The 26,861-nt window shown below is 34.2% G+C and overlaps 4 protein-coding genes across 4 annotated transcripts; 3 read left to right on the forward strand and 1 right to left on the reverse strand.

Annotated features, from left to right (window-relative positions):
- Positions 1–1,041: 1,041 nt before the first annotated feature.
- Positions 1,042–10,060, forward strand: LOC115875225. Its single transcript, XM_030890638.1, has 4 exons — positions 1,042–1,921; positions 2,014–2,241; positions 2,726–2,854; positions 9,138–10,060. The coding sequence occupies exons 1-4, from the start codon at positions 1,199–1,201 to the stop codon at positions 9,402–9,404; spliced, it is 1,347 nt and encodes a 448-aa protein (XP_030746498.1). The 5' UTR covers positions 1,042–1,198; the 3' UTR covers positions 9,405–10,060.
- Positions 10,061–14,663: 4,603 nt separating this feature from the next.
- On the forward strand, positions 14,664–16,577 carry LOC115875260. The gene has a single exon (XM_030890683.1). The coding sequence runs from the start codon at positions 14,664–14,666 to the stop codon at positions 16,575–16,577; it is 1,914 nt and encodes a 637-aa protein (XP_030746543.1).
- Positions 16,578–19,993: 3,416 nt separating this feature from the next.
- LOC115875226 (glucose-fructose oxidoreductase domain-containing protein 1) lies at positions 19,994–21,741 on the reverse strand. The gene is made up of 5 exons (XM_030890641.1): positions 21,348–21,741; positions 21,144–21,292; positions 20,818–21,089; positions 20,565–20,763; positions 19,994–20,508 (listed from the first exon to the last, which is right to left on the reverse strand). The coding sequence occupies exons 1-5, from the start codon at positions 21,719–21,721 to the stop codon at positions 20,336–20,338; spliced, it is 1,167 nt and encodes a 388-aa protein (XP_030746501.1). The 5' UTR covers positions 21,722–21,741; the 3' UTR covers positions 19,994–20,335.
- Positions 21,742–22,058: 317 nt separating this feature from the next.
- LOC115875227 (lariat debranching enzyme) lies at positions 22,059–24,018 on the forward strand. Its single transcript, XM_030890642.1, has 4 exons — positions 22,059–22,361; positions 22,415–22,566; positions 22,625–22,865; positions 22,923–24,018. Exons 1-4 carry the CDS (start codon positions 22,165–22,167, stop codon positions 23,845–23,847), a joined length of 1,515 nt encoding a protein of 504 aa, XP_030746502.1. The 5' UTR covers positions 22,059–22,164; the 3' UTR covers positions 23,848–24,018.
- Positions 24,019–26,861: the final 2,843 nt, after the last annotated feature.

The following is a 26,861-nucleotide window of genomic DNA, read 5'->3' on the forward strand; positions in this document are numbered from 1 at the left end:
AATATTTAAGTTTATATTAAGTTTGTATAATGAAAAATTATATTAAGTTTGTATAATGAAATATCTCAATTATAATATATAATATTATATAATTATTATTATATATTATTATCTTAATTATTATTATATATTATTATTCAATTATAATTTCGATAATTTTTTGTTGTATCAGCACTCTTATCACTCGTTCTTTAAGTTCATTCTTCCGTCTTATCAAATATTTATGTAAATAAATAATTTACCAATCATTTTTCCTAAAATCCTAATCGTATTTACATTCTTTTTACATTACAAAATCATTATGATTTCCTAACAATCGAATTCGATATTTTCGACCATCCCTACTTTTGAACCTAGTCAAAACGCAGTGTTGCCAGATTGAAAGAATTTTCTTCAATATGAAGGATTTTATAGTCAAATTTTGTCCAAAAGGAAACAACAGAAGGTTTCTGGCAGTTTTGCACAATAGAAATTGTTAAAATATGTAGTAGGAGTATTTATTTTTTTTCCTTCATAAATTTTTTTATTTTAACGGTGTTTAAAAGGATGCCTCAGTTTAAAGCAATGTTGCTGTCAAAAAGTCCGCAATGCGAAAGATTTTAACATTTAACAAAAAATTAATTGATAGATTTTTATGTTTTAACGCTGACTAAACCAAAGTTCTTGATGTTGAAAAGAAATAAATATGTAAACGGAAAACGTATCCAATAAGTTAGCTGATCAATTTTTTGAAACATACTTTATAATACTGCTGTCGAGTTAGTATCTATCACAGCATTTTTGATCATGTTATTCCTGTATTATTCTTTTAATAAAAAGTTTATTTAAATACATTGGTGTGCAAAACTTACCAGAAATAGGTTTTTAAATAGTTTTTCCTAATTATAAAATAGGTAAAATACACGAGATTTGGTGATATTGTTTACGAGATCTGGAATTTTATGTGAAGTTAAAATAATGTTTTTTTAAGGGTCCGTTGAAGAAAATCGTTAAAACATCTCTGGCAACACTGGCCAAACGTCAAATTCAGGCGAATTCTGTGGGCGAATTCTAACCAACAAAAAATGTCGTGAAACTTTGAAAGTAAAATATTTAAAGTAGGTGATTATTTCCCTACTTGTTTGATGTAATTACTGTAAATATTGCGTTCTAACTTAAGTTAAATTTGTTCTTAGTCTTAGTATGAATTGAAAGCGTCATGGTGCTGTTCAAGACAGTGGCGATTATAGTGCCGAATAACGGTCTAATCGCTGGAGGAATCAAAATTTTCTCTGCTCTACGTTTATTGCTCGGTAGTTTAAAGTCCATGGGATACGATATAAAGAAAGTCGCGTTCGTTAAAGAAGAGGACTCAGTTCTAGCTCAGGAATTAACGATTTTGACTAAACTGTACGATTTAGCTATCATTGTAGCCAAACCGAAACCAGACTATGTTAGTAAAGCTTTAGCCTCCATGACGATGCAAGAAATTGAGTATTCCCTATCGGAAAGTGAGCTGAAATGGCCAAAATCCGTTAAAATACTTCAGTCAGATCACAGTAATACACCAGGTGTTATATATTTTCAGAGAATATTTGTATTACAACTAGGAGCAATCAAGGAACAAGTACAACATATTTTAACCAACCACTTACAGCACTATCGTAAAGAAAATACGTATTCAAAGAGTTTTTATATTCATAAAAACGGAGCAAGAAGTCACATACAATCATTACAAGTAGAAAATGTAGATATACAATACGACGAGGCAACCGATTGTGATGTAATAACGTTAAATTCAGGTGATTTTGAAAAAATTGTTAATGCAGAAGTTTTACTTAGACAAGAAATAAGTACAACCATATTAAATAGTCACTGGAGGAATGAAATGAAAGATTTGATATACCAGAGTGACGATAACCATATTAAATTATCTATTGAAGTAAGTGTGAGGTAAGAAGGTACAGGACTTACTTTTTATGTAAAGTTTATTTTTAACCAATGTCTGTATGTTTTATTTACATTCTTTTAAAGGTTATAGAGAAATGTCTGGATAAGTACGGGCTGGAGAACGTATTTTTAAGTTTCAACGGGGGCAAAGATTGCACAGTATTGCTTCATTTAATTAAAACGATCATAGAAAAGAGATATCCCGAAAAATGGAGTGATGTGAAGGTATGTTGCTTATATGTAAGAAGCGAGAACGCCTTTAAGGATCAAGACGATTTTATCGAACAATGTAGAGTCTTCTTCAATTTAGAGGTAAGTTAAACTTCGTTTTTCTCAATTATTAAAGAATACAAGGACTAATAACGACAGGGAGCTAAGTGTTACCAGTTGACACCAAACAGTGTATAAAAAAATTACAGAGTGAAATATTGATTGCAATTTTAGTTGAAATTCGCTTTTTTGTTTTGAAACATTTAACAAAATATGGTTTATAAATACGCCATATAAATATAAATTATATAGGTTTCGAAAATGTTTCCTAGTTGTGGCATACCGTTTCCACTTTGTGTCAAGAAACAGAGACACAATTATTAGAAACATTGCCTAAAATGTGTTCAAAAATGCTAGTTGAACTACATAGCTACCGGTTTACATACATGTGTAACTATCGAAAATTCGGATTATTGCTAGACCTTGGGTATTTACACAAATTGCAATATACCGGGCGTTCGCGTCCTTGTATTCTTTAGTCCTTGATTTTTGCCGTATTTTTAATTACAATCTATTTATTTCGTAGGTTATAACAGTTAATGCGAACATAAAAGATGCTTTGCAGAGTATACTTGACCAAAAACCACATTTTAAAGCCGTTTTTATGGGCACGCGACGAACAGATCCTTATTCGAACCACTTAAACGTGACGCAAGTAAGTATATTTCAGCAATTAAACTTTTAGTCATTGTTGCCAACCATAGACATATTCGGCGCCGTGCTGACTAACTAGAATTTAAATTTCGCGCTGGGGATTCAGGTGGTAGCTCTGCTGTAAAAAATGTCAAGTTGCCGTTTATTTATTTCCTGACATTGTCAATCGTTTTGGCACTTTAGTTCTGTATTACGAGTTTTTGGTTTATATAAATAATGTTATACTCTAAGCTTGAAAATGTTTACTGGCAGACCTTGCAGTCGAACCACAGATTATAAACTTTGTTTTTTCTTTATTGTTTTTCGTGGTTCCAATTTTCGGAATCGGGCACTAGTTAGGTTACTAGTTTGCGCACATAGCACGCCCACTTCATGATACAAAGAATACAAGGTATGATATTGCGCAGGTTGGTCAGTACGTCACAGGTGATAAACGGTACCATTGGTCGGCAAGCTCCGCGCGCCAATTTCAAATTGTCAAACAGATGACACAAAAAATGTGAAAATAATTTTTCAAATGTCAAGCTCCATGATTTGACATAACTTTTGGGGTTATGTCCTAATTCTTCCCTATTTTAGGTCTTTTTTTATTAGTGGCAATTGAACAATACGGATATTTTTTTGTATTGGCGTATGACGTCACAGGTGGTATGCGCAAACTTAACGAAATTGGAGCCGCTATCGATCATACCTTGTTTTCTTTGTACCATGCGCCCACTTATGGTCACTAAAATTGTGCACAGCGCCTGACCGGCACAGTTATTAGAGAGATATCGGAAAACCGAATAGCGTCATCCAGTATTTACGCGTACCTTATCATGGTTACGATATGCGCGAGTCAATTTTTAACGCAACACCCGCTAATAACGTTACCGCCTGACGTAATTTGCGGATCAATTACACCAAGAGCTCTTTCTAAATAACTACTGATAACGTTTAAAAATTGCTTAAATGGGCATGTGCGGGTATTTGACAACCGGGGCCGGCCGGCGAGATCTTTTATTTTAGGTTATGTTTGAATTGTTTTGATTTGTTACTTTAGTTTTATTAGGTAATTTGATATTTAAGTAGTTGGGATTAGTTTTAATTAAATAAATATGGCTCAAAATATGGATTCCACCTCTTCCAATATTAAAGAACCTATAAAGAGGCTTAGGTTTACAGCAGATGACGACTTAGCCCTTCTAACCCCCGGTGTTTTCAGGTAAGGATAGCGTGTTATAATCTGCCAGATATATTTTATTTGACGGATAGCAGAAAAACGCGTATCTTCACCTATAGATAACAGTATCTATTAGATAAATTAAACTTATCTCCCAGATACCCTATCTGGCGCCCGAACTGCCAAATAGTGCTTTTTTTGTCGGATAAAAATTTGACGCATGAGCAAAGGCATGAGGACAAAATTGCTTAACATAACCAAGACATTGTTATTATTGAAGATTTCGTTTATTCCAATAAATTCGATTTTAGATTATTTGGAAAAGACTTACCTATTCTGAGTATGTAGGCTATAATCATTTTAGAACGTATGGGGTATAAACACCAATAAACACATTGAAATGGTGCAAAAAACTATTGTTGCTAGTGCCGGACTTTATAAGGACTGTTACAAAATAAAGAGAGTCTCTGTTCTGTTAGAGCATCAGAACGAAGAGAATGCATTAAGTTAGGATAATAGTGATAAAACAGTAATTTATAAATTATTTTATTTAAATCCTTTCAATTATAAACCATTACTACATATTATATAAAATGCTAATGTTTATCTGTGTCGTCTCTACTGAAGTAACGACTTGCTCTAGAAAGTTGCTTTTTTTACTAAAAGATAGCTGAATGGCTCTTCTAAAAACTGTCGCTGCCGGATTTTGTGTTTTTCATTTAATTAAGAAAAAATAAAAAGTATTTTTTTTTTCCTGATCTCGTGGCGGATGCGCCAGGCTTCATCTAGTTTTTAATAAAGCTCTAAAGTAAGTAAAAAATAAATAAAACTTTTTAAATCAAACTATTTATTTCATTTTTAATTCGCATATCTTAATTCATTAATATTATAACAGGAACCTTATAAAACCTGTTATTCAACTCACATTTGCTTTTATTTCTTTTGTGTTACAATTTTAGTTTAATTTCTTGCACTATGTACCTTATACCGAATGATCGAAAAAAAAACGGCATCCAGTTGGCTGGGAAATGATGTTCGATGATATTTCCCATATAAATTTACATATGAAATGACAGCAATCTTTATTTCATAGCCATTGCTGACGCCGAATTTTTTTCGATCATACGGTACATCTCTTCTCCATGCTGTTTTTTAAGTAACTCTCTAGCTAAACCTTGCTAAAACATCTGTATTATGGTTCTTTGAATTCCAGTTAATTCAACTTTGTTTAGACAAGATTTTTCCTTTATTTTTTCTTTTTTTTCTGAAGTTCCATCACTTTGAGTTCTTAAAAATAACAGTAATATGACAAAATTGTTTTTATTTAATTTTTTTTATTAAATAATTTGTACATATAATGTGTAAATGTAGCAATTATTATAGGTACTATTCATTTATTATTATTAAGACAAAAGTATAAGTGCATTTATCTATTTTATAAAATAAAAACTCAACTTAATTACTATCATTGATGCTATCCTACCTATTTCTTTACTATGAGAAGCCCTAGAACAACATATTTGTTATTACTAACAGTCTTATGCTATTTTTAATTTTCAATATTAATAACTTACCAGATGGCGGTTTTAGGATTGGTTTATAAATCTCTGCTTGCACTTTACCAGCTTCTTCCATATTTTCTATTAGCAATTTTACTAAAATGTTAATATAATAAATATAACAGTAATATCATGTAATTAAACTATAAATTACTTACAGATTATTTTTTCTTGTTTTAATTTCTTATAAATCGCATTCCATCAATAGATCTATTGCACCACCACCACTGCTGAAATTGAATTATCTTTCCATTTTTCCATAAAGGTAAATTTAAATAGCCTATACCATAATAGGACTAGCTGGAGTTGAACACAAAATATATTTTAGTTGAATTTTATTGTTTTTATTTTCATTTTGACGATCTTTTGACAACTGAACAATAACCTCACTTTTTAATCTAACGATTTGAAATTCCGAGTTTCTGTCACTGTCTGTTGTATCGACTTTTCATATATAACCATCTCAATTTCAGATATCTTATATTGGCAACACTTTCTCTACGGAGTGTCTACCGGTCCGTAGGCGGCCGTCCTCCAAATTGTTATCTATTGGATTATTTTGTATAAAAATACCCAAATGTTATATCCTATAGATATCAGGCTCTAGATTGTTTATCTTTTAGATGGTTATTTGTTAGATAAAAGTTATTTATTTATAACTGAAGAGACCGCGCTTAAGAGAATTTGTTGCTTGTTGCCCTAAACCACAGAATATCTAGCTACGCAACAGAAAAATACTCGAAATGAAAGAGCTAAAAATGCACAAATAAAATACTAGATGGCGCGACAATATCATAATCAGAATATAATTGGAAATTTTCAACTTTCGGTTTTGGATCGACGTAGATCGACGGCACGTCGATGGCCTTGAAGCTCAGCTAAAAATGCACAGTTGCCAGATTCAAAGAGACTTTAATTGGCATCCCATTCTTTTTCTGGTGTATAATAATTTCTTTCTATTCTTCGTTTCTTGTCAGATACACTTATATTAATTATTCGTTTGGTTTTTAAAATAGTTTTAATTTTATGTATATTATTAGAAAACATATGCTCTCAAAATACATTTTTAATATACACTACTTTATTATGTTAACTAAGAAAATAACTTTAACTACCTTTAAAATTAATAATATACAGGGCGATTGATAGTGATATTTATTAATGCTGAAACGTTAGTAATGAAATATACGTTTAATAATAATGGAAACGATTTATTAAAATGCAGTACAAAAAATGTTAATTGACTAAAAAATACTATAATAACAATTTTTTTCTGTTTGCCACGTTATTTATATAGACCTAGGTAGATTTTAAAAAGTGACACAGGTACAATTAATAATATATTACTTAAGCATAAAAGTTGCTGTCACCGACATCGTACAATAAATTAAAATTCATAAAATAAATTAAAATTATTAATTAAACAAATCTTTATAAAGAAACGCAAGTATATCAAATTTGGGCCCAATCGAACGCCAGGAAATGGTATCGTAATATGGTACTACATTATGGTACCCCTTGATATGCTTCATGCTTCCATAATATTGCAATGTCATCAAAAATACGCAAGTATAATCAAATATAAGCCCAATCGAACGTCAGGAAGTGGTCGTAATATGGTACTATATTAAGGTACCACTTTATATATGCATCATAGTAGATGCATTATAGTACCATCATATTACAATGTCACCGAAGATACTTACTATACCAAGTTAAGCCCAATCGAACGCCAGCAAATGGTATCGTATATGGTACTATTATGGTACCTCTTGATAAGCTTCATGGTACCATAATATTGCAATGTCATCAAAAATATGCAAGTATATATCAAATATGAGCCCAAATGAACGTCAGAAAGTGGTATCATAATATGGTACTATAGAAGGTACCAATTTATTTGCTCCATGGTGCCATCATATTACGATGTTACCGAAATTACGTAGTATACAAAGTTTAAGCTCAATCAAACGCCAGGAAATGGTATCGTAATATGGTACTACATTATGGTACCCCTTGATATGCTTCATGGTACCATAATATTGTAATGTCATCAAAAATACGCAAGTATAATCAAATATGAGCCCAATCGAACGTCAGGGAGTGGTATCGTAATATGGTACTATATTAAGGTACCACTTTATATGCATCATAGTACCATCATATTACAATGTCATCGAAGATACTTACTATACCAAGTATAAGTCCAATCGCACGCCAGGAAATGGTATCGTATATGGTACCTCTATCGTATATGGTACCTCTATGTACTATTATGGTACCTCTTGATACGCTTCATGGTACCATAATATTACAATATCTCTGAAGATACGTAATATACCAAGTTTAAGCCCAATCGAACGCCATGTATCGTAATAAGGTACAATATTACGGTATCACTTGATATGCTTCATGGTACCATATATTGCAATGTCATGTAAAATACGCAAGTATATATCAAATACCGTATAATACCGAAAAAACGGCGTCCAGTTAGCTGGGGAAAAGACGATCGATGACATTTCCCATATAAATTTACACATAAAATGACAGCGATTTTTCATTTCATAGCCATCGCTAACGCCGTTTTTCCCGATCATACGGTATGAACACAATCGAACGTCAGGAAGTGGTGTCATAATAGTAGAACAATACTTATTATATTGTCGCCGAATTACAATCAAAATTCAGGATTCAGTTAGAATCAAACGTCAGGAAGTGATTTTAATTCAGCTCGTAAGATTTAACTCGAACTAACATGGCAAGTTAAATACTTAAATGTTTGAAAAAAGAGCTCTAATGTATTTTAATATGTTTAAATGATGTAGCAAATTTGAAGCTAGGCTTTATCAGGAAATATTACAGTATAAATTACACAATGGCCACACTGCATAAAATTCTTTTAAATTTCGTTTGTAGAAAACTGTTTTCTTTTAAATTTATCGCCCTCTGTTATGTAGTAGTGAAACTACCACATCAAAATATCTGATTTGGAGACAGGCTTTTAAAACCTGTCTCCTTTTGAGACCTACGATTTTATACATGTAACGAGGCTTCTGTTGCGTAGCTAGATATTCTGTGCCTAAACCCACTGGTAGACGTTGAACGATGAAGCACTGGAAATAAGCACTTTAGCCCTTTAGTTTTAAAATACCTAGTAAACAAAACAATTTCAAAGTTTTAAATTCAAAGTTAGGTTAAGTTTAAATAGCGGACGCGACGCGCACAGAATTCTTTCCGATCCGATAACTATAAATGAAGAGAGTTAATACCACCTCACGTAAAGGAAATAACACCTGGCCTTATTAACGTCCATGCCCGCTATTCGGTTTAGCGATATCTCTCTATTACGCTGTTTATAGTTATTTTACGCGAGTTTATTTTTGCGCACAGGAAATTTTACTCGTTTGCACATCGTCATAAAAAACAATTTTCGTACCAAGCGTACCACGAATTAGGGATAAGATTTTTATCTGTATACATATAGTATACCTAATCTGTGGTATGAACTGTATTTTTCCTGCATAAAAGAAGAAATATTGAATTTTACTCGTGTTATATAGGTAACGGATCCAGGATGGCCCCAAGTAATGCGTTGTAATCCGTTGCTCGACTGGAACTATTCGGATATATGGGATTATCTGCTCTATTACAAGGTTCCTTATTGTAAACTTTACGATTACGGATACACGTCTTTGGGTGACAAATTGAACACCGTCCGTAATCCGATTTTACAGTACGATGAAGGCAGCAAAGATATTTATTTACCCGCGTATAAAATGATGATAGACAAAAGCGAGAGAAGTGGCAGAAATGTTAGTAAAATTTAGACATAGATTCTTTACATCGCATCGTTACTTACATATACAGTGGGGTATCTGTTATATACAAAGTTGATCATATCTCTCACTTGTCTAAAAAAATAACAGACCATTATAAACTTTTAATATTCACAATAAAACTTGCCCCAAAGACGATTCATTGCCCATTTAAATTACATGGGAATTTGCCACTTTTTGTAAATATTTTTTTTTCTGTCGATCTTGTTCTCTCGCAGCCATGACAATCACATATTCTTGAACAGAATTGAACGCTCTACAAAAAAGGTATCTTACGATTTTTCGATAAATCTACTCCTTCAAAAGTTATTCACGGTTAAAGTTAACCAACCACTCTGTAAATTCCTAAATTTTTCAACTTTTTTGACAAAATTATGATTATTTTTGAAAAATTTAATCTATTACTGTAAAAATATACAATTCCGATGGTGTTAAGGTTGGGAATTAAGAAATCTTCAAGTCTAATGAAGTTTAAACCATTTATATAAGTATAGCTGATTTATTTTAATAAACATTCTTTAGTTGGATTTTGATATTTTTTTTTGTATGTTGGCAAGAATGTTGAGGAAAATAGCAGAAATTTATTGAACTTACTTTAAATTTATTACTTAATTATTTGACAAAATTATTCAAAAATAATCTTAGTTTTGTCAAAAAAGTTGAAAAATTTAGGAATTTACCGAGCGGTTAACTTTAACCGTGAATAACTTTTGAAGGAGTAGGTTTATCGAAAAATTCTGAGAGACCTTTTTTGCAGAGCGTTCAATTCTGTACAAGAATATGTGATTGTAATGGGTGCGAGAAAATAAGATCAAGGAAAAAAAATATTTACAATGGTCTGTTATTTTTTTAGACAATAAACCAAAAATTTAGAAGGCGTCGTGAGAGAAATGATCAATTTTGTAAATAACGAACACTCTAATATATAGAGTGATTCCCGTCCACGGTACGTTAGACGTTTATGGAGGATTTTTTGAAAAAAATGGATTTTTGCATAAAAACTCTTACTCTATCTGTCTTAAATTATTTTCCGCATGACAGGGTTACCGCTTCATACTAAAAGCGGTAGCATCTTTGTTATTTTAAACGGAACAACCGGTATATTATTACATTTTTCGAGACTACTTTCATATCTGATAATATTTTTATTATACTAACCTATACCGCTCTCTAATACACACACCGGAAAAGTCTAGGGATATTACAATTTTATCCAGCCATCGTCAGTAATTTTATTATTTGCATTTCTGATATAATAAAATTAAATTAAACAAATAGTTTACAGGACATATTGGAAATAAAAATGCGAAATTTACCGAATTTTTCAAATTTACCTTGATTTTTATTGACTTCAAAAAAATTCACACATTTTTTTTTATTCTAAACTGTGAATTAAAAAAAAAAGATAAAACCATTTTTACTTAATAAAGGGTATGGCCTCCTCTACTGTTCCTGTTCATTACAGCCCTACATCGTCTCTCCATGCTCCTGATCAGGTTATCGATCTCTTCTTGAGGTACAGCCTGCCACGCTGCATTCACGGCCCGAACCAGATCCTTACGAGTTTCACGAGGCATACCCATTCTCAAAATTCTTCTTTGGACCGCGTCCCATACGTGCTCGATGGGGTTGAGGTCAGGAGATTGTGCCGGCCAGGGTAAGATGTTTAATTGATGAGCATTGATAAACTCACTTACCACTCTGGCTGTATGAGGCCGTGCATTGTGATGCATGAAAATAAAGTTTCTCCCAAAATCATTGGCATATGGTAACACGACAGGCTCAAGAATTAAATCACGATATTTGATTTCTGTTAGAAACCTTTCAAGAAAAACGAGATCGGTTTTTCGGCCTAACTGGACTCCTCCCCAGACCATAACTGTTCCACCTTGATAAGGGTGCATTTCCTGAACATGATCCAACCGAATAAGATTTCCCGGTTGTCTCCATACCCTAAGCCTTCTCGAATCCGGATGAATTCCAAAGCGTGACTCATCAGTGAAGAGAACATTGGCCCATTGTTCATTCGACCACTGAACATGATCTTGGGCCCACAAATATCGTACCTCTCGATTTCCTCTCGTTAAGGGTTGATCTCTCCAGGGGCGTCTGCTTCTTAAGTTGACCTGTCTTAATCTATTGCGAACAGTGTCAGGACTAACGGTTACATTATGTGTTTCCTGGAGAATTAAACTAAGCTCTGGTGCTGTAAGAGTCGGCGGCGTCGATCATTTAATTGTAAAAAATGATCTTCCTGAGGGGTAGTAATGCGATGTCGCCCTGTGTGCCTTTCTGCAACATCACCACTTTCACGGTAGCGTGCACTTAATCGCGATATTACACCTTGCCTTGTATTTAATGCTCTAGCTACGTTGATTTGGCGCATTCCAGCTTCGAGCATACCCATGGCCCTTAGCATTTCGTCTCTGTTAAGATGTCTACGCTCCATAATGTAGTTTAATACTAAACAGAGTTATTTGAATGAATTCTGGCCAGTTATCATAAAAAACATAGCCAGTACAGGTTAAATTCGAACAATTGATGCTAGGCGCTTTTTATACATTTGACAAAAAATGCACAAACACTTCTGCAAATATCCCAAATTTAGAAATAACTAGTGTGACTACTTCGTTTCAATCGAAGTAGAAAGAATCGGCCTACAAATATGTGGTTGTTTATTCAAAACATTTATTTTTAACTTTAATAAAATGATATCCGTAGATTTTTCCGGCGTGTGTAGTTTTCGAGATAAAAAATAAAACATGTGTAAAATTGACATGAGAATTGATAAGACATGATCTTGAATAAGCGTTGGTTAAATCATAAATTCGGCATATTGAAAGCTGAAATTTAGTTTAGAGGTTAAGGAAATCGTCATGTTCGATCTGTCAAAATCAACCGATTAGATATCAAACAGGGAGATCAAAAAAAATATATTTATTTCTGTTTGTTATAAAATCGCTCAAATCATTGTTATTTTAAATTCAAGCTTATGTATATTATTTAAAAAATCAAAAGACTAATAAAATAGTTTTTCCAAACCAAACCTTTTGTTTCTTCAGTAAAGCCATTTAAAAGATAATAATTCTGTTATAAAAGTTATAAAAGATAATAATTCTGTTAGTCGTTTCGTTTAAAGAAAATCGTTACCGTGACAAATATTCAAACTTTATAAGTATCAATTATAGTATACCAGTGAAGAAATTTTTGAAACGAAATTACATTAATAAATTTATTAATTTTTAAAAGTTCTACTTAAAAAACCGGAAGGTTTAGGTATATCATCTTTCAATATTGAAAAGCTATTTTATTAGTCGTTTGATTTTTTAAATAATATACATAAACTTGAATTTAAAATAATGTTACGTTTTCCCTCGGTTCCGTGTGGATAGAAGTCACAATTTACTTAAACACAATTTATTTACACTAAGTAACAAACAATAACGATTAAAAGACTTAAAGAACTATTTACACACTATTTATAACTATTTATCTAGAAAGAATTTATTTTGAATTTAGCGCGGCAGCTGTACTCGTCTATTTTTGTCCTCCTCAGGCCCCAGTCGTCGGATTTTATACCCACAGCTAAAGAGTTCTCGAATAATCCATAGATCATTAGGTGCATAGAGAAGGTTTCGAATGTTCTCGTATGTACTACTCCATTCCAGTGGAACTCTATTGTTCTCGAACGTTCGAATGAATCATTACGGTGTCTATTCTTTAATGCGATATTAAGGTCATCCGGGGGCGGGACATATAGTTAAGTTAGGTCGAGTCCACACGGGTCCGCAACAATAACAAAGATTTGAACGATTTTATAACAAAAGGAAATAAATAATTTTTTGGCTCGCCCTGTGTAATATCTAACGAGTTGATTTAGACAGATCGAATATATAGACTTTTCTTAACCTCTAAACCAAATTTCAGCTTCTAATATGCTGAATTTATGATTTAATCATTGCTTATTCAAGTTCATGGTTTTGTCAGTTTTACACATGTTTTATTTATTATCTCAAAAAATGTTAGAGATAGGTTATAGGTTAGTGTAACAGAAAAGTTATCAGATATGAAAGTAGTTTCCGAAAATGTAATAATATACCGGTTAATGTAGTAGTTTAGGCTTTCGCGGCCATCGTTTGAAGAATTTTGGTTTTTTACTGTAGAGGATAATGAGCCTGTCTGTTGAAACTTTTATAGTCCCTTATTTTTGGTTTAGAGAAGGGAGTTTGATAAATATAAGCTTGAGAACTTTCACACCTATTGTGATCTGAAACATGGCAAAGTTTATTATCGATGTTTTCCCATTATTAGTCGTTTATGTTGCCGCCTTTTATTTCTTCAGAATATTATATTGCTTCATTTAAATGACTTATTCCTCTGGATGTGTCTATTAGCACAGATACGTCTTGGCTCCCCATTTGCCAATGTTCCGATAACTCTGCTTTGGCTTGGATGGTGATTTGGATAGTTTGTGTAAGTACCGGTCTGTAAGACCAGCAAAAGACAAAAGAGAACCATTATCCCTCTTCAGTAGGATTCCACTGTACCTTTGTTCCGTGGTAGCGTATATATTGGAACTACCAAACGCTCAGTAGGAACGAGACTTACGGAACACAAGAGAAGCTGCAGGTTATGGCAAACAGACAAGTCGGCCGTAGCAGAACATGCTCTAAGATATGGTGACCACAAAATCTACTTCGAAGTCACCCAAGTCATTGCCACAACATCTGGATATCATCCTCGTCTGGTCAGGGAAGCTGTTGAAATTCACAAACATCCAAATAATTTCAACAGGAAGGAAGAAACTCTCTACCTAAACAGAATTTGGCATCCAGCTATATCTAGGACCAAGGTAGCAGTACAGAGAAGTAGACCAGTTCCGGAAGAACCACCACCGGAACAAGCCACGCCCCCTCGCCGACGCATAAATACGCGCTACGCCGACGCGGAGGCATCAGTCTAGTGTGAGCAATCGGAGCAAACACACCTCTGAAGATGCTAGCCACTCGTGCTAGCGAAACGTTAGGAAGCAATTCTAACCGACGACGGCCTAATAACCCGAAAAACCAAAATTCTTCAAACGATGGCCGCGAAAGCCTAAACTACTACATTAAACGGCTCTACGGGGAGGAGCTATTCAGATTGTACCAACGCCTGGACAAGACACGGAAGCGAAAAGCTCACTTGCTATCATCGCTTGCTTTTCTGTGCCGCTGCCGAGACCAAAACGTAATACCAGGATTTCTCAAAATGAAGAGGGTATTCTCATCTACTCAGGCAAATCGCCTTTACACCAGGATGGAGAAAAATTTTCTTCGTGAGAGGATTCATACATCTAGACGAGACTTAGCAAAGGTAGACAGGGAATTGATCGACCTATTTTATATCCTTACCGCCAACATGCAACCTGTAGACTGGGACAAGATTGACGGAATAACATACCAAAATATGCAAAATGAATTGGAAAGAACATCAGCTCGCCAGAAGATCAAATATGAAAAACTGCAACCAAAAACCAAGCCGGAATATAGGATATCTCTTGAACCTGCTCGAACCGTGGTGAATCTCACAGATAAGACCCTTACGACATCAGAAGTAACATTATTAGCGAAGGGAGGAAACTTTGCCATAACACCGAAAGTGGTTCCAGTGGAAGACATTATTGCCGGAACAGAAGCTGCCATACGTAACCTTCCTAACAGTATCGCAGACGAAATCCGATTTGAAACGGTCAACATATTGAGAACTGCTAAGGCTCCAAAAAGTAATCTGTCTAGGGAAGAACATCAGGCTCTAAAATCGCTGAATGCTGACAAGGACATTCTGGTCTTACCGGCAGACAAGGGGAATGCTACGGTAGTAATGAAGTCTGAGGATTATAGGTCCAAAATCGAGGATCTACTGGAGCCCCAGACTTATAAGTTACTGAAGAAGGATCCTACTGCCTTAATTGTCAGAAACACCAACAGACTCATCAAGGCCTCCTCACTCCCGGAACATCTGAAATCAAAATTAATTAACTCGGAAGCTCAACCACCACGCCTTTATGGACTACCAAAAATTCATAAAGCTAGTGTCCCACTTAGACCGATAGTGAGTGCTCCAGGATCGCCTACTTACAACTTAGCTAAATACTTGACTACGATCCTACAACCGAAAGTCGGCAACACAAACTCTTATGTGAAGGACTCAACGCATTTCGTCCAAAAGCTAAAAGATATAAAACTGGAACCATCTGACATCATGGTAAGCTTCGATGTGGTATCTCTATTCACGAGAGTACCCCTAGGCGAGTCAATGGATCTAATCAAGGAATCATTCCCACCTGACATCGCGGAGCTCTTCCGAGTGTGTCTGACTGGTAGCTATTTCTTATGGAACGGCAATTACTACGAACAAACAGAAGGTGTCGCAATGGGTAGCCCAATCAGCCCAATAATTGCTAATTTCTTTATGGAGAGATTTGAAGAAAAAGCGCTAGAGTCATCCGTTCTGAAGCCCGCTGTATGGTTTCGTTATGTGGACGATACATTTGTGGTTTGGAAACATGGACGTGACAGCCTAGATGACTTCCTTCATCACCTTAATTCGCAGAGCCCGAGCATAAAATTTACCATGGAAACCGAAGTAAACAACCAACTGGCCTTCCTCGATGTGCTTGTCAAGAGAAATGGCGACCTTTTGGATCACACCGTGTATCGAAAACCCACTCATACAGACCGGTACTTACACAAACTATCAAATCACCATCCAAGCCAAAAACAGGGGATTATCGGAACATTAGCAAATAGGGCAAGACGTATCTGTGCTAATGAACACATCCAAGAGGAACTAAGTCATTTAAATAAAGCCTTTCTTGCCAATGGCTATAATGACAGAGAAATAAAGGCGGCGCTGGCACCTAGGCAGAGGAGACCTGACGCCAATGAACAGGAAAACATCATTAATAAGGCCTTCCTTCCATATGTTTCCCAGGTCACCGATAGGATTGGTAAAGTTCTCAAGAAGCATAACATCAAAACCATATACAAACCTACCCGAAAAATAAGGGACTGCTTAAGACCAGCAAAAGACAAAGAGGTCCATTATCCTCTCTGCAGGGATCTACTGTATACCTTGTCTTCTGCGGTAGCGTATATATTGGAACTACCAAACGCTCAGTAGGAACGAGACTTACGGGAACACAAGAGAACTGCAGATTAGGCAAACAGAGAAGCTCACTGCAGCAGAACATGCTCTAAGAGATATGATCACAAAATCCAATCTGAAGACACCCAAGCCATTGCCACAACATCTGATATCATCCCTCGTCTGAAGTCAGGGAAGCCGCCAAAATTACCAAACATCCAAATAATTTCAACAGGAAGGAAGAACTTTCTACCTTTAACAGAATTTGGCATCCAGCCATATCTAGGACCAAAGTAGCAGCACAGAGTAGCGTAACCAGTTCCGGAAGAACTACCAATTCGAACAAGCCACGCCCCCTCCGCCGACGCATAAATACGCGCTACGCCGACGCGGAGGCATCAGTCTAGTGTGAGCAATCGGAGCAAACACACCTCTGAAGATGCTAGCCACTCGTGCTAGCGAAACGTTAGGAAGCAATTCTAACCGACGACGGCCTAATAACCCGAAAAACCAAAATTCTTCAATATACCGGTTGTTCCATTTAAAATAAGAAAGATGCTACCACTTTTCGAATGATGCGGCAACATTGTAACATTGTAAAAAATAAATCTGCCACCGGTTCTCCATAAACGTCTATCGTGCCATCGGCGTGAATCACCCTATACAGGATGCGTCTCAAAAATGGCTCACCCCTATAACTGTTTTACTTTTTCAGATAAAAAAACGAGATTTGGTATGTTAGTATATATGACATAAATTAAGATTGATTGACGTATTCAATTGTTTTTGGTCACTTCCTGTTTCATCGGAAATACCTACAATTTTTGATTATTAAATGGCACTCTCGGTATATTCATACTTCATTCAATAGAAAATGACACTTTGAATAGAAGACATTTCGTATGTCAATTTTTGACATTTTCGCATATGGTTTATCAATTCTAATTTATGTCTAATTCTAATTTCTAAATCGATTTTTTCTCGAGCCACTTTTGGAACGCACCCGGTATAAATTGTTTTGAGTAGATTTTGGATTTTAGATGTTTTTTAAAAAAAAATTCTGTAAGTGTAATTTTAAACCGTTTTATTGTTAAATATTTTACAAAGAAAAAATAAATATATGTTGTTGACAATCAGGTATTTTTTTATTCGTCTTAAGCCTTCTGTCTGGGCTTCAAACTGATACAAAGAACATAATAAATAACATCATCTCCCTACTCTAAAAACAGATCTTTTAAAATATTTGATATGGTACTAATATATTAAAGCTATTAAAATACCGCCAAGTAAAAGTTTAAACAACTAGAGTACGACGGAGATAAAAAAAACGGCGTCAAGTTGACCGGATTTTGACGATCGAGGACTTTCACCATATAATTTTACATTATGAATGCCCGAGCTAATTCGACGCCGTTTTTTTTTTTCGATCGTGCTGTATAAATAAAATATTAGCATTATACAGGGTGACAAGGAAACCATTACACAAAACACTATTTAAATGTATTTTGTGAAATATTGATATGCGCAACAATTCCGATCTCGCCCAGTATAACCACAGATTGCCCAACTATTCAGAAGCGACAAAGGCAATTTATTTTGCAGTATTTTAGGCTAGAATTTTGATTAGTTCATTATGTAAAAAATAATAGATTTTTACGCGTAAAAAACTAGTTTTATACACGTAGAAAATTAGTCTTTGACAAGTAAAAAACTGTTTTTTACGTGTAATAAAAGCCAAAAACTACTTTTTCCAATTAGTATGTTCTTTTAAGACGCCATTTTCTGTTAATGACTATATTTAGAATATACAGGGTGGCGCAAAAATGGTAAAGAGAAAATATGTTTTCTTTGGCCATATCTACCAACCCTTAAAATACTTGCACTTATTTCTGGGACACCCTGTATATGACGTAGGAATACAGGGTTGTTCACCACACGGAGTATTGTAGCTAAACGATTAGATTTTAACAAATAGTAAGTTTTGGGTTCGTTGAAGGACTATTAGAGCTACAATTTAAAAATAATTTTACAACATACAGAGTGTCCCAAATAAGTAAAAAATATTATAGTTGTATTTTTTTAAACGGAACACCCTGTATATTATTCTATTTTTCGATACTACGATTGAAATAAAGGTAGATTTGATTAAGGTTTTCATCACACTACTTAAACGTTACCGTTTTTGAAATATTTTCAATTTTGTGAAATTGCAGTAAAAAATTTAAGGCTTATTTCTCCAAGGGTATTAAAGTTTTTAATACTAAATATTTACTGAAGATTATTTATTGATCAGATATTGTGTTGCGATAATAAAAATTGTACTATCTTATATATAGAGTGTCCAAAAATTTATATGAAATAATTACTAGCTTTAAACGGCAATAACTTGTTTAATTTACATGGAACACCCTGTATATTTTGCGAGAATCAGATGCACAGTTTAATTGTCTATCAAATTGTATTATACCATTTTTACTTATCTCTTCAAGTTTTCATAGAAAATGCTTTTTCTTATAATTTAGACCTCATTTATCACTATACCCATGGAATACTGACATTTTAGATTTTTTAAAGCAACATAATATGTACAAAATGTACAGGTGGTGAAAATAATAATAGAACTCTGCAGCGCATGCGCAAATGAAATAATGTCTTCATATTTCCTTCTGCGCATACGCATCACAGTTCTAGGACGGTTCAGAATCGGTAATAACAGGAAAACGAAAAAAGCTTATATTAATTATGCGTTCCAATTGTACCAACTTAATTCTTTGTAAAATAAAATAAACTACTTTGAAATTAAAATGACAGACACATCTATCACTGTCAAGGATTTTGTCGTTGGACAGACTATATCTGTACTCTTTGAAAATTTGTTACATCTTTAAAAATAATCTAAAATGTCAATATTCCATGGGTATAGTGATAAATTATAAGTAAAAGCATTTTCTACGAAAACTTGAAGAGATAGGTAAAAATGGTATAATACAATTTGATAGACAATTAAACTATGCATCTGATTCTCGTAAAATATACAGGGCGTTCCATTTAAATTAAACAAGTTATTGTCGTTTAAAGCTAGTTATTATTTAATATAAATTTTTGGACACTCTGTATAAGGCAGTACAATTTTTACGATTGCAACAGAATATCTGATCAATAAATAATCTTTAGTAAATATTTAGTATTAAAAACTTTGATACGCTAGGAGAAATGAAGCTTTAAATTTTTTACTGCAATTTCACAAAATTGAGAATATTCCAAAAACGGTAAGGTTTAACTGGGATAAACATTAATCAAATTTCCCTATATTTCAATCGTAGAATCTAAAAATAGAATTATATACAGGGTGTTCCGTTTAAAAAAATACATCTATAATATTTTTTACTTATTTGGGACACTCTGTATCTTGAAAAAATTACTTTTAAATTGTAGCTCTAATAGTCCTTCACGAACCCAAAACCTACAATTTGCAAAAATCTAATCATTTAGCTACAATACTTCATGTCATATGTGGTGAACAACCCTGTATAACAGTAATAAAAACGAATAATTTATCTCAGTGTATTTAAGAATTTCTTTCGACGAAATTCTAGAAATTTTTTTCAGTGTGCAAGGTCCAAAAAAATACAACAGATACTTCAAAGGAGCCAATGCAATGCTTATTGTCGCTTCTGTACAGCTTATGTCAACTCTGTGCTAACAACTTACACCAAAACAAATCCTAGTAATAATAACTGTATAAAAAAAAATACTGAAAAAATACAACCAAAAAAAAGATGACAGGATTATTCCTAAGACATCGATATTGCAGTTCTACGGACCACTGCACTGAGCAGCTCATTTTTGTCCGGTTGCTCGGTCATTACACTTACTTTGACCCACTGTCTCGTTTGAGAGGACTGTCTGATCGCAGTCAAAACGGCCTGGACATAGAGTCCATCATCGAAACTTGCTGCAGAACTCACTAAAAATTAAGTAAATATTATTATACAGTCTGTATATCTCTGGTTCCAGATTTACCTGGTTCTTTACGCCAACCTATCTGGTCGTTCACCGGCATGAAAGCCCCCCTTAATGCACCAACCATTTTGCACAACCCTTTAATAAACGTTTTGGGTAATATAGAATTCGGGACGGGGCATTTCAAGTCTTCTACGTCTAAATATATTACTTCTTCGGTATTTTTTTCCTTTCTTCCGAACAAATCACCTCCACGAACCTTTAAAAAACAATTTCAAGCATATTTTATTTATTTTTTTCCAATATTTCTTACAACTAGATGACCGGTACTGCTACAAATCATAATTTCCTGTTGAAATGTAGTTCCAGTTGTATGGCTATTGATTGTGGCAGTAACTAATATTCCGTTTTGTAGTTCCATTTGAAATGCACAAAAATCGGGAGCCGTAATTTGCCTGATTCCCTTAATATTTTCTGTGTGTTTTGTAAATGTTCTCACTACACCGTGGACCCTTACTGCTTTCTGGCCCATTAAAAAAGTTACCAAGTCGACTATATGACTGCCGATCAGATTTAATGTACCACCTCAAAAAAATATACATTTATTATACGTTTTTATGGAGAAAATATTCTTTTTACCGCCCATGGTGTCGTCACATTTCCAGTTGAAGGTGTCTATATCACTAAAAAGTGATCCTGTTTGAATTCTTATATCTATAAGGTTTACCGGTGTTTCTAAGTAGTTTTCTTCCAATTTCTTTTTTAAATGAATAAATGCCGGTAAAAATCTACAAACCTCATATCTTCTTACACTAATTTACACAAATAAAATGAATATTTTACCTAAATGAATGGTTAATAAGTGATATTAACGTGGGATAATATTGACCTGCACGAACCATTTTTAAGGCATCGGCCTGATTCAAACCGGCTGGTTTATCACAGACTACGTGTTTACCTATGCCCAGAGCCTTTACGGAGATTTGTGCGTGTAAATTTGGGGAACATAATACGAAGATTAGGTCGACATCTTTGCGAAGTAAGACATCGTCTATTTTGTTGGTTGAAAAGGGAATATTGAGGCTTTTGGCCGCTTCTTGGGCGTCCTGAATGGTTCGGCTCCAAATTGCTTCGATTTTGAAACCATTTTCTCGTAAAATTGGTACTAAAACTTTCACAACAGGGCCAGTACCAAAAAGTCCGATTCCGGGCAACATTTTTGACTTGTTTTTGTTTTTTTTTTCACTGACACCATAGAATCCAAAGATTAAAAATATATTCACACTAGGAATGGAGTTATAGAAAATATATGATGCAAACAAATTTTAGGGGGTTCAGGTACAAAAGGTAATTGTTTTTCAAGAAATTATCTCAAAAAATATTTAAAAAAATACAATACAATGGTTCTAAAAAACATTTTGGCGATATAAATCACAGATATTGTTAGATCATGTACGCTGTGTATATGACTATCGATAAAATCGCCATACTATCGATACTTGACATTACTACCCAAGCGCTTTTCTAACCTATAAATTTTTGATTTTTGACAGTTTGTTTTCGAGTTTCGTTGGTTTTGCATCGCAGAAACTTTCAATATAGCTTTATTTTTCTTAATTTCCTTTGTGCGTTTCCTTTATAAATTAAATCAAAGTGCAAAATGAGAATAGCGGTTGAAGGATGTGCCCACGGCGAACTAGAAAACATATATTCCACCATAAGCGAGATAGAACAAAAAGAAAACATTAAAGTTGATTTGCTGATATGCTGTGGAGACTTTCAATCATCACGAAACGAAGATGATTTAACTTGTATGGCGGTACCACCTAAATATCGTCACATTTGTACATTTTACAAGTAAGTCCTTAAATTTCAGTTTGAACGTACCTAAAATTATTATTTTTTGTTAGATATTACAACGGTGAGAAAAAAGCTCCAATTTTAACCATATTTATCGGTGGAAACCATGAGGCTTCGAACTATTTACAAGAACTACCGTACGGCGGTTGGGTAGCACCTAATATTTTTTATTTAGGATATGCAGGCGTAATTAATATTGCAGGTAAAATTAAAAAACTAAAATTATGTTATTTAGCAAAGTTTACATTAAAATTCTTTAGGACTTAGAATAGGAGGTCTCTCTGGGATTTATAAAGGAAACGATTACTTAAAGGGAAGATTTGAAAAATGTCCGTATAATGAAAGTACAAAACGAAGTGTTTACCATGTTAGAAACTTGGAAGTGTTTCGTTTAAAACAAATATCACAACCGGTAGATATATTTTTATCACATGATTGGCCTGTTGGCATCTATAACCATGGAAATATTGGACAGCTTTTAAAAAAGAAGCCTTTTTTTAAGTAAGTGTGAAGGTTTTTAGTAAATATATAGATTTCTATATTGTTTTATGTTTTTAGGGATGAAGTAGAGTCAAATCAACTGGGTAGTAGACCTTGTCAAGAGTTACTAAACCATTTAAAACCAAATTACTGGTTTTCAGCACATTTACATTGTAAATTTGCCGCATTGGTTCCTCATGAAAATGACAGTTTCACTAAATTCCTGGCTCTAGACAAATGTTTACCTCGTAGAAAGTTTCTTCAAATTGTCAATATCGAACATGATGAAACACAGGGTGTTCAGATAAAGTACGACTTAGAATGGCTGGCGATATTGAGGCTAACCAATCACTTGCTAAGTGTTAAAAGTACGGTTACGTATATGCCAGGTCCGGGAAGTACGGAGAGGTTTGATTTCACACCGAGCGAAGAAGAGAAGAATTTGGTGTTTCAGAAGTTGAACGGGATATTAAAAGTACCTAAAAATTTCGTGCAGACTGCTCAAGGGTACTCGGTAGGAAATAAAACCCATTCTAGACAACCTAGCATAAAGTTAAACCCACAAACTGTGGAATTGTGTAAAATATTGGGTATAGATGATCCAATTTGCTTGATTTCTGAAAGTGCCGGTCTAAATTTAAGTCTGGACTCCAGTTTTAAAGATTCTAAATCTTTTATTAGTGATTCTGACAATTCGTGTTCGGATAGTGAATCGAAATTAAACGAGTCCGATAATTCTTCAATACAGGAGAAAATTAAAGAGTTAAAATTGCCCGAACCGAAATTTAATCAAGAAAAATCGAGTGAGAATGAAATAGATGATAAAAATGATGGTTTAAAAGTTTGTGAAGAGTCTCCAGAAAAATTGTCACCAAAAAGGGTGTTGGATAGTGAAGAAAATGAAGTTAGTGAAGAAAAATCGGTGATAAAAGATGATAATACCCCAAAAAAGTTCAAAAGAAGAAATGCAGAGATTTACAACAGTGAAGAAATCAAAAGCTGATGATTATTTTTAAGTTATTTTTTAAAAAAATAGGAAAAAAGTTTAGTTTCCTTATGCAATATTAATAAAATTACCCTTAAGGAGGGTATTAAACTTTAATTAAAAGAAAATTGAATGTACATAAAATTAATTATGGATTGACTTTTTATCTCGATATATTTTTGAAAGAAAGACTTTATTTTATTTTATTTTATTTTCACAAAAATTGGTTTTAACCAAATAAAAAACTTATTTTTAAGTTTTTTTTTCAAAAAAATGAGGACCTTTGTTGTATGTTCACCATTGTTGCATGATGTGTAATATACAGGGTGTCATTGAAATGGTGTAAAAAAATCGGGGGGTGATAGTAAAAATATAGGTGATAGTGAAAAGCGGAAAGGGTAGTTTTTTCAAGGGTGGGGGGTTGTTTCATGAATAACTTTTTTGAGGTTATTTTTTTTGCAACGTGGGTTCATTTTTTGAAAACTACATACCTTTTCGTACAAAAAAGATACTCCTGTTGCACATCGCCCAGAGCGATGGTTTTCGAGAAAATTGAAGAAAAAGAGTTTGCTCTGACGGGTTGCTAACTGGTTAATCAACATAAACTTATGAAAGTTGTGGCGGTTCAAAAGTAGCAAAGTAGTTATCAAATAATTAATTGAAAAATCAAAATTTCATGATTTTTAAAACATCTTATTGCTTTAAAAAGCGAAATAATCCAATTACCAAAATTCCTTATTAAAATAACGCATCCCTTAATTCATTCATAGTAAATGTTCAAAGTGACCACCATTCATTTCAATGTAGACATCTGATCTTCTTCTCTACGATCTGCGTAGATACCCTGTGGAATATCCTTGGTGTTGTCCGAATTTGATTGGAACAATCAATAATGCGTTGCCGTAGCTGCTTTTCAGTATTAATCGGCACTGAGCAAACCAAATTTTTTTAAAACAATAATTAAAAAAAGTTTATTTCGTTTTTAAAGCAATAAGATGTTTTAAATATCATGAAATTTATGATTTTCCAATTAATTATTTAATAACTACTTGGTTACTTTTGAACCGCCATAATTTTCATAAGTTTATATTGATTAACCAGTTAGCAACCCATCAGAGCAAACTCTTTGCCTTCAATTTTCTCGAAAACCATCGCCCTGGGTGATTTAGAATTAGAATTAGAATAAGTGGGAGGGGGGTTAATCTCTGCGACCTTAGAGATCTTGTGTCCCCCTTTCTTGAGTTATAACTCATCATACAGTCCCAGGACTTCCTACGGAGACCCGTGTCCCTCACAGTCGAGGAGCTACGACCCAGGCCGGGTAGACGAAACGGTAGCTTGTGTCGCCTGTTGGGTTTAGAGGTAGGAGGTAGGCTCTTGGAGGAGGTGGTAGCTTGTATGCCACTTGCGGAGGATGGTCTCACGCAAGTGTCAGCCACTTCTCCTGTAGTTCTCTTTGGGTTTGGCCCCTTGGAACTTTCATTGTTACTGTTCCCAGTGTCGCTAGGGGGTTTCCCCACAGCTTCACCGGTGATGTTTTTATTACTATTATTATCAGATCTCATAGTGTTCCTATGAGTCGCTAGGGACAGTCGGTCCACTTCTACAGAGCCCCGCATGTAGAAGTAAGGGGTAAAATACAATGGGGTGCCCCAAGGTTGAGGCTGTCCGTAGCCCCGCCCGGTATCGTTATATGTCTTGGTGCAATTCCCTACGATGCCACGACACTACAGTCAGGGACAAGACGATGAGTGAGATGCTTCTTAGACCAAGCCAAGTACTAGAGGGGATTCCCCCCAGCACCTGATCAGGAGCTTCCCCACCAACGACAAGGTCTTGCATCTCCTAGGGGAAGCGCCCTGGGTGATGTGCAACAAGAATACCTTTTTGTAGGAAAAAAGTATGTAGTTTTCAAAAAATAATCCCGCGTTGCAAAAAAATTAACCTCAAAAAAGTTATTCGCGAAACAACCCCCTACCCTTGAAAAAACTACCCTTTCCGCTTTTCCAAATAATTTTTCAGTATCGCCATTTGATTTAGGGTCAAAATTTATGACAGAGTATTTTTTTTCGAAATTTATCTCGTTTTTTAAGCCTACAATTTCAAAACAACCGTTTTTTAAATTCACCCTTTCAGTGCCCCTAACTCCCTTAATATGCATTTTCCACCCTATACTTATAGGAACTTCTTTTACTATTTTTAGGAGTACTATCACCCCCCGATTTTTTTTACACCATTTCAATGACACCCTGTATGTAATGTTACACATCTTTTTTTCTTCAATAAAGACGATTATTATTATTGTTACGGATTCCGTGGGTCCACTATTTAAACTCACGATAAAATACTTAACGAATTTATTTTCTCACTTTATACACAATTACTAACTTATAACACACAACAAACTAACTATTTATAAGATTCCTTCACCAAATTGTCCGATTTTCAATTTCCACGCGGTATATTCAAATTTCAAAAACTGTCTCAGTTGTCGATGGCTCCGGCTTATATACTCTATTGACTGCTTCTCGAAATTTCCCCAATTCTCGGAAAGCGTACTTCTTCATACCAGACAATTCTATTGTCTGATTCCCTTACTTCTCGACTTGACTAAAAGATGGCGCCTGAAAAAGTCTTTTAATTTCTGGCGGATACGTTGCGGTTGTGCAGGCAACCAGTAATACATTTTTAATTTCTGGCGGATGCGCCATTTTTCTTGGCATTATTATTATTAAAAATAAGGTTTATTTTTTATATGAACATATTGTATGTCCGTAAAGTTTCCATTTTTTTTTCGATTTATTATACTTTTCTTTCAAGTGCTTTTAGCGATTTGAATGAAATTTTGTGGGTAAAAGTTATTATAAGTACTAAATATGTGTCGACAGATTCACCAGGGACGTACATATATGGGTTATCACTGAAATATTTCTCTAAAAATAAACATGTGTGCCACTGACTTTTTTTCTTTTGTTAGCAAAATTTGTGTAGACTATTTAACGTCAATTAAAAGTTGTCTCTTCGGAGAAAAC

The sequence above is a fragment of the Sitophilus oryzae genome, unplaced genomic scaffold (assembly GCF_002938485.1).
Source record: "Sitophilus oryzae breed Bouriz unplaced genomic scaffold, Soryzae_2.0 scaffold_1356_pilon_pilon, whole genome shotgun sequence".
Classification (NCBI taxonomy): Eukaryota; Metazoa; Arthropoda; class Insecta; order Coleoptera; family Curculionidae; genus Sitophilus; species Sitophilus oryzae.

Bases quoted from the DNA above. Each gene is read 5' to 3' on its own strand.
- LOC115875225 (XM_030890638.1), top strand. From the start codon at position 1,199: ATGGTGCTGTTCAAGACAGTGGCGATTATAGTGCCGAATAACGGTCTA. The intron at 1,922-2,013 runs GTAAGTGTGAGG...ATTCTTTTAAAG, and splicing joins ATATTAAATTATCTATTGAA to GTTATAGAGAAATGTCTGGA. The intron at 2,855-9,137 runs GTAAGTATATTT...CGTGTTATATAG, and splicing joins ACCACTTAAACGTGACGCAA to GTAACGGATCCAGGATGGCC.
- LOC115875260 (XM_030890683.1), top strand. From the start codon at position 14,664: ATGAAGAGGGTATTCTCATCTACTCAGGCAAATCGCCTTTACACCAGG.
- LOC115875226 (XM_030890641.1), bottom strand. From the start codon at position 21,721: ATGTTGCCCGGAATCGGACTTTTTGGTACTGGCCCTGTTGTGAAAGTT. The intron at 21,293-21,347 runs GTAAAATATTCA...TGAGGTTTGTAG, and splicing joins CTTATTAACCATTCATTTAG to ATTTTTACCGGCATTTATTC. The intron at 20,509-20,564 runs GTAAATCTGGAA...CTTAATTTTTAG, and splicing joins AGGTTGGCGTAAAGAACCAG to TGAGTTCTGCAGCAAGTTTC.
- LOC115875227 (XM_030890642.1), top strand. From the start codon at position 22,165: ATGAGAATAGCGGTTGAAGGATGTGCCCACGGCGAACTAGAAAACATA. The intron at 22,362-22,414 runs GTAAGTCCTTAA...ATTTTTTGTTAG, and splicing joins CACATTTGTACATTTTACAA to ATATTACAACGGTGAGAAAA. The intron at 22,866-22,922 runs GTAAGTGTGAAG...TTATGTTTTTAG, and splicing joins AAAAAGAAGCCTTTTTTTAA to GGATGAAGTAGAGTCAAATC.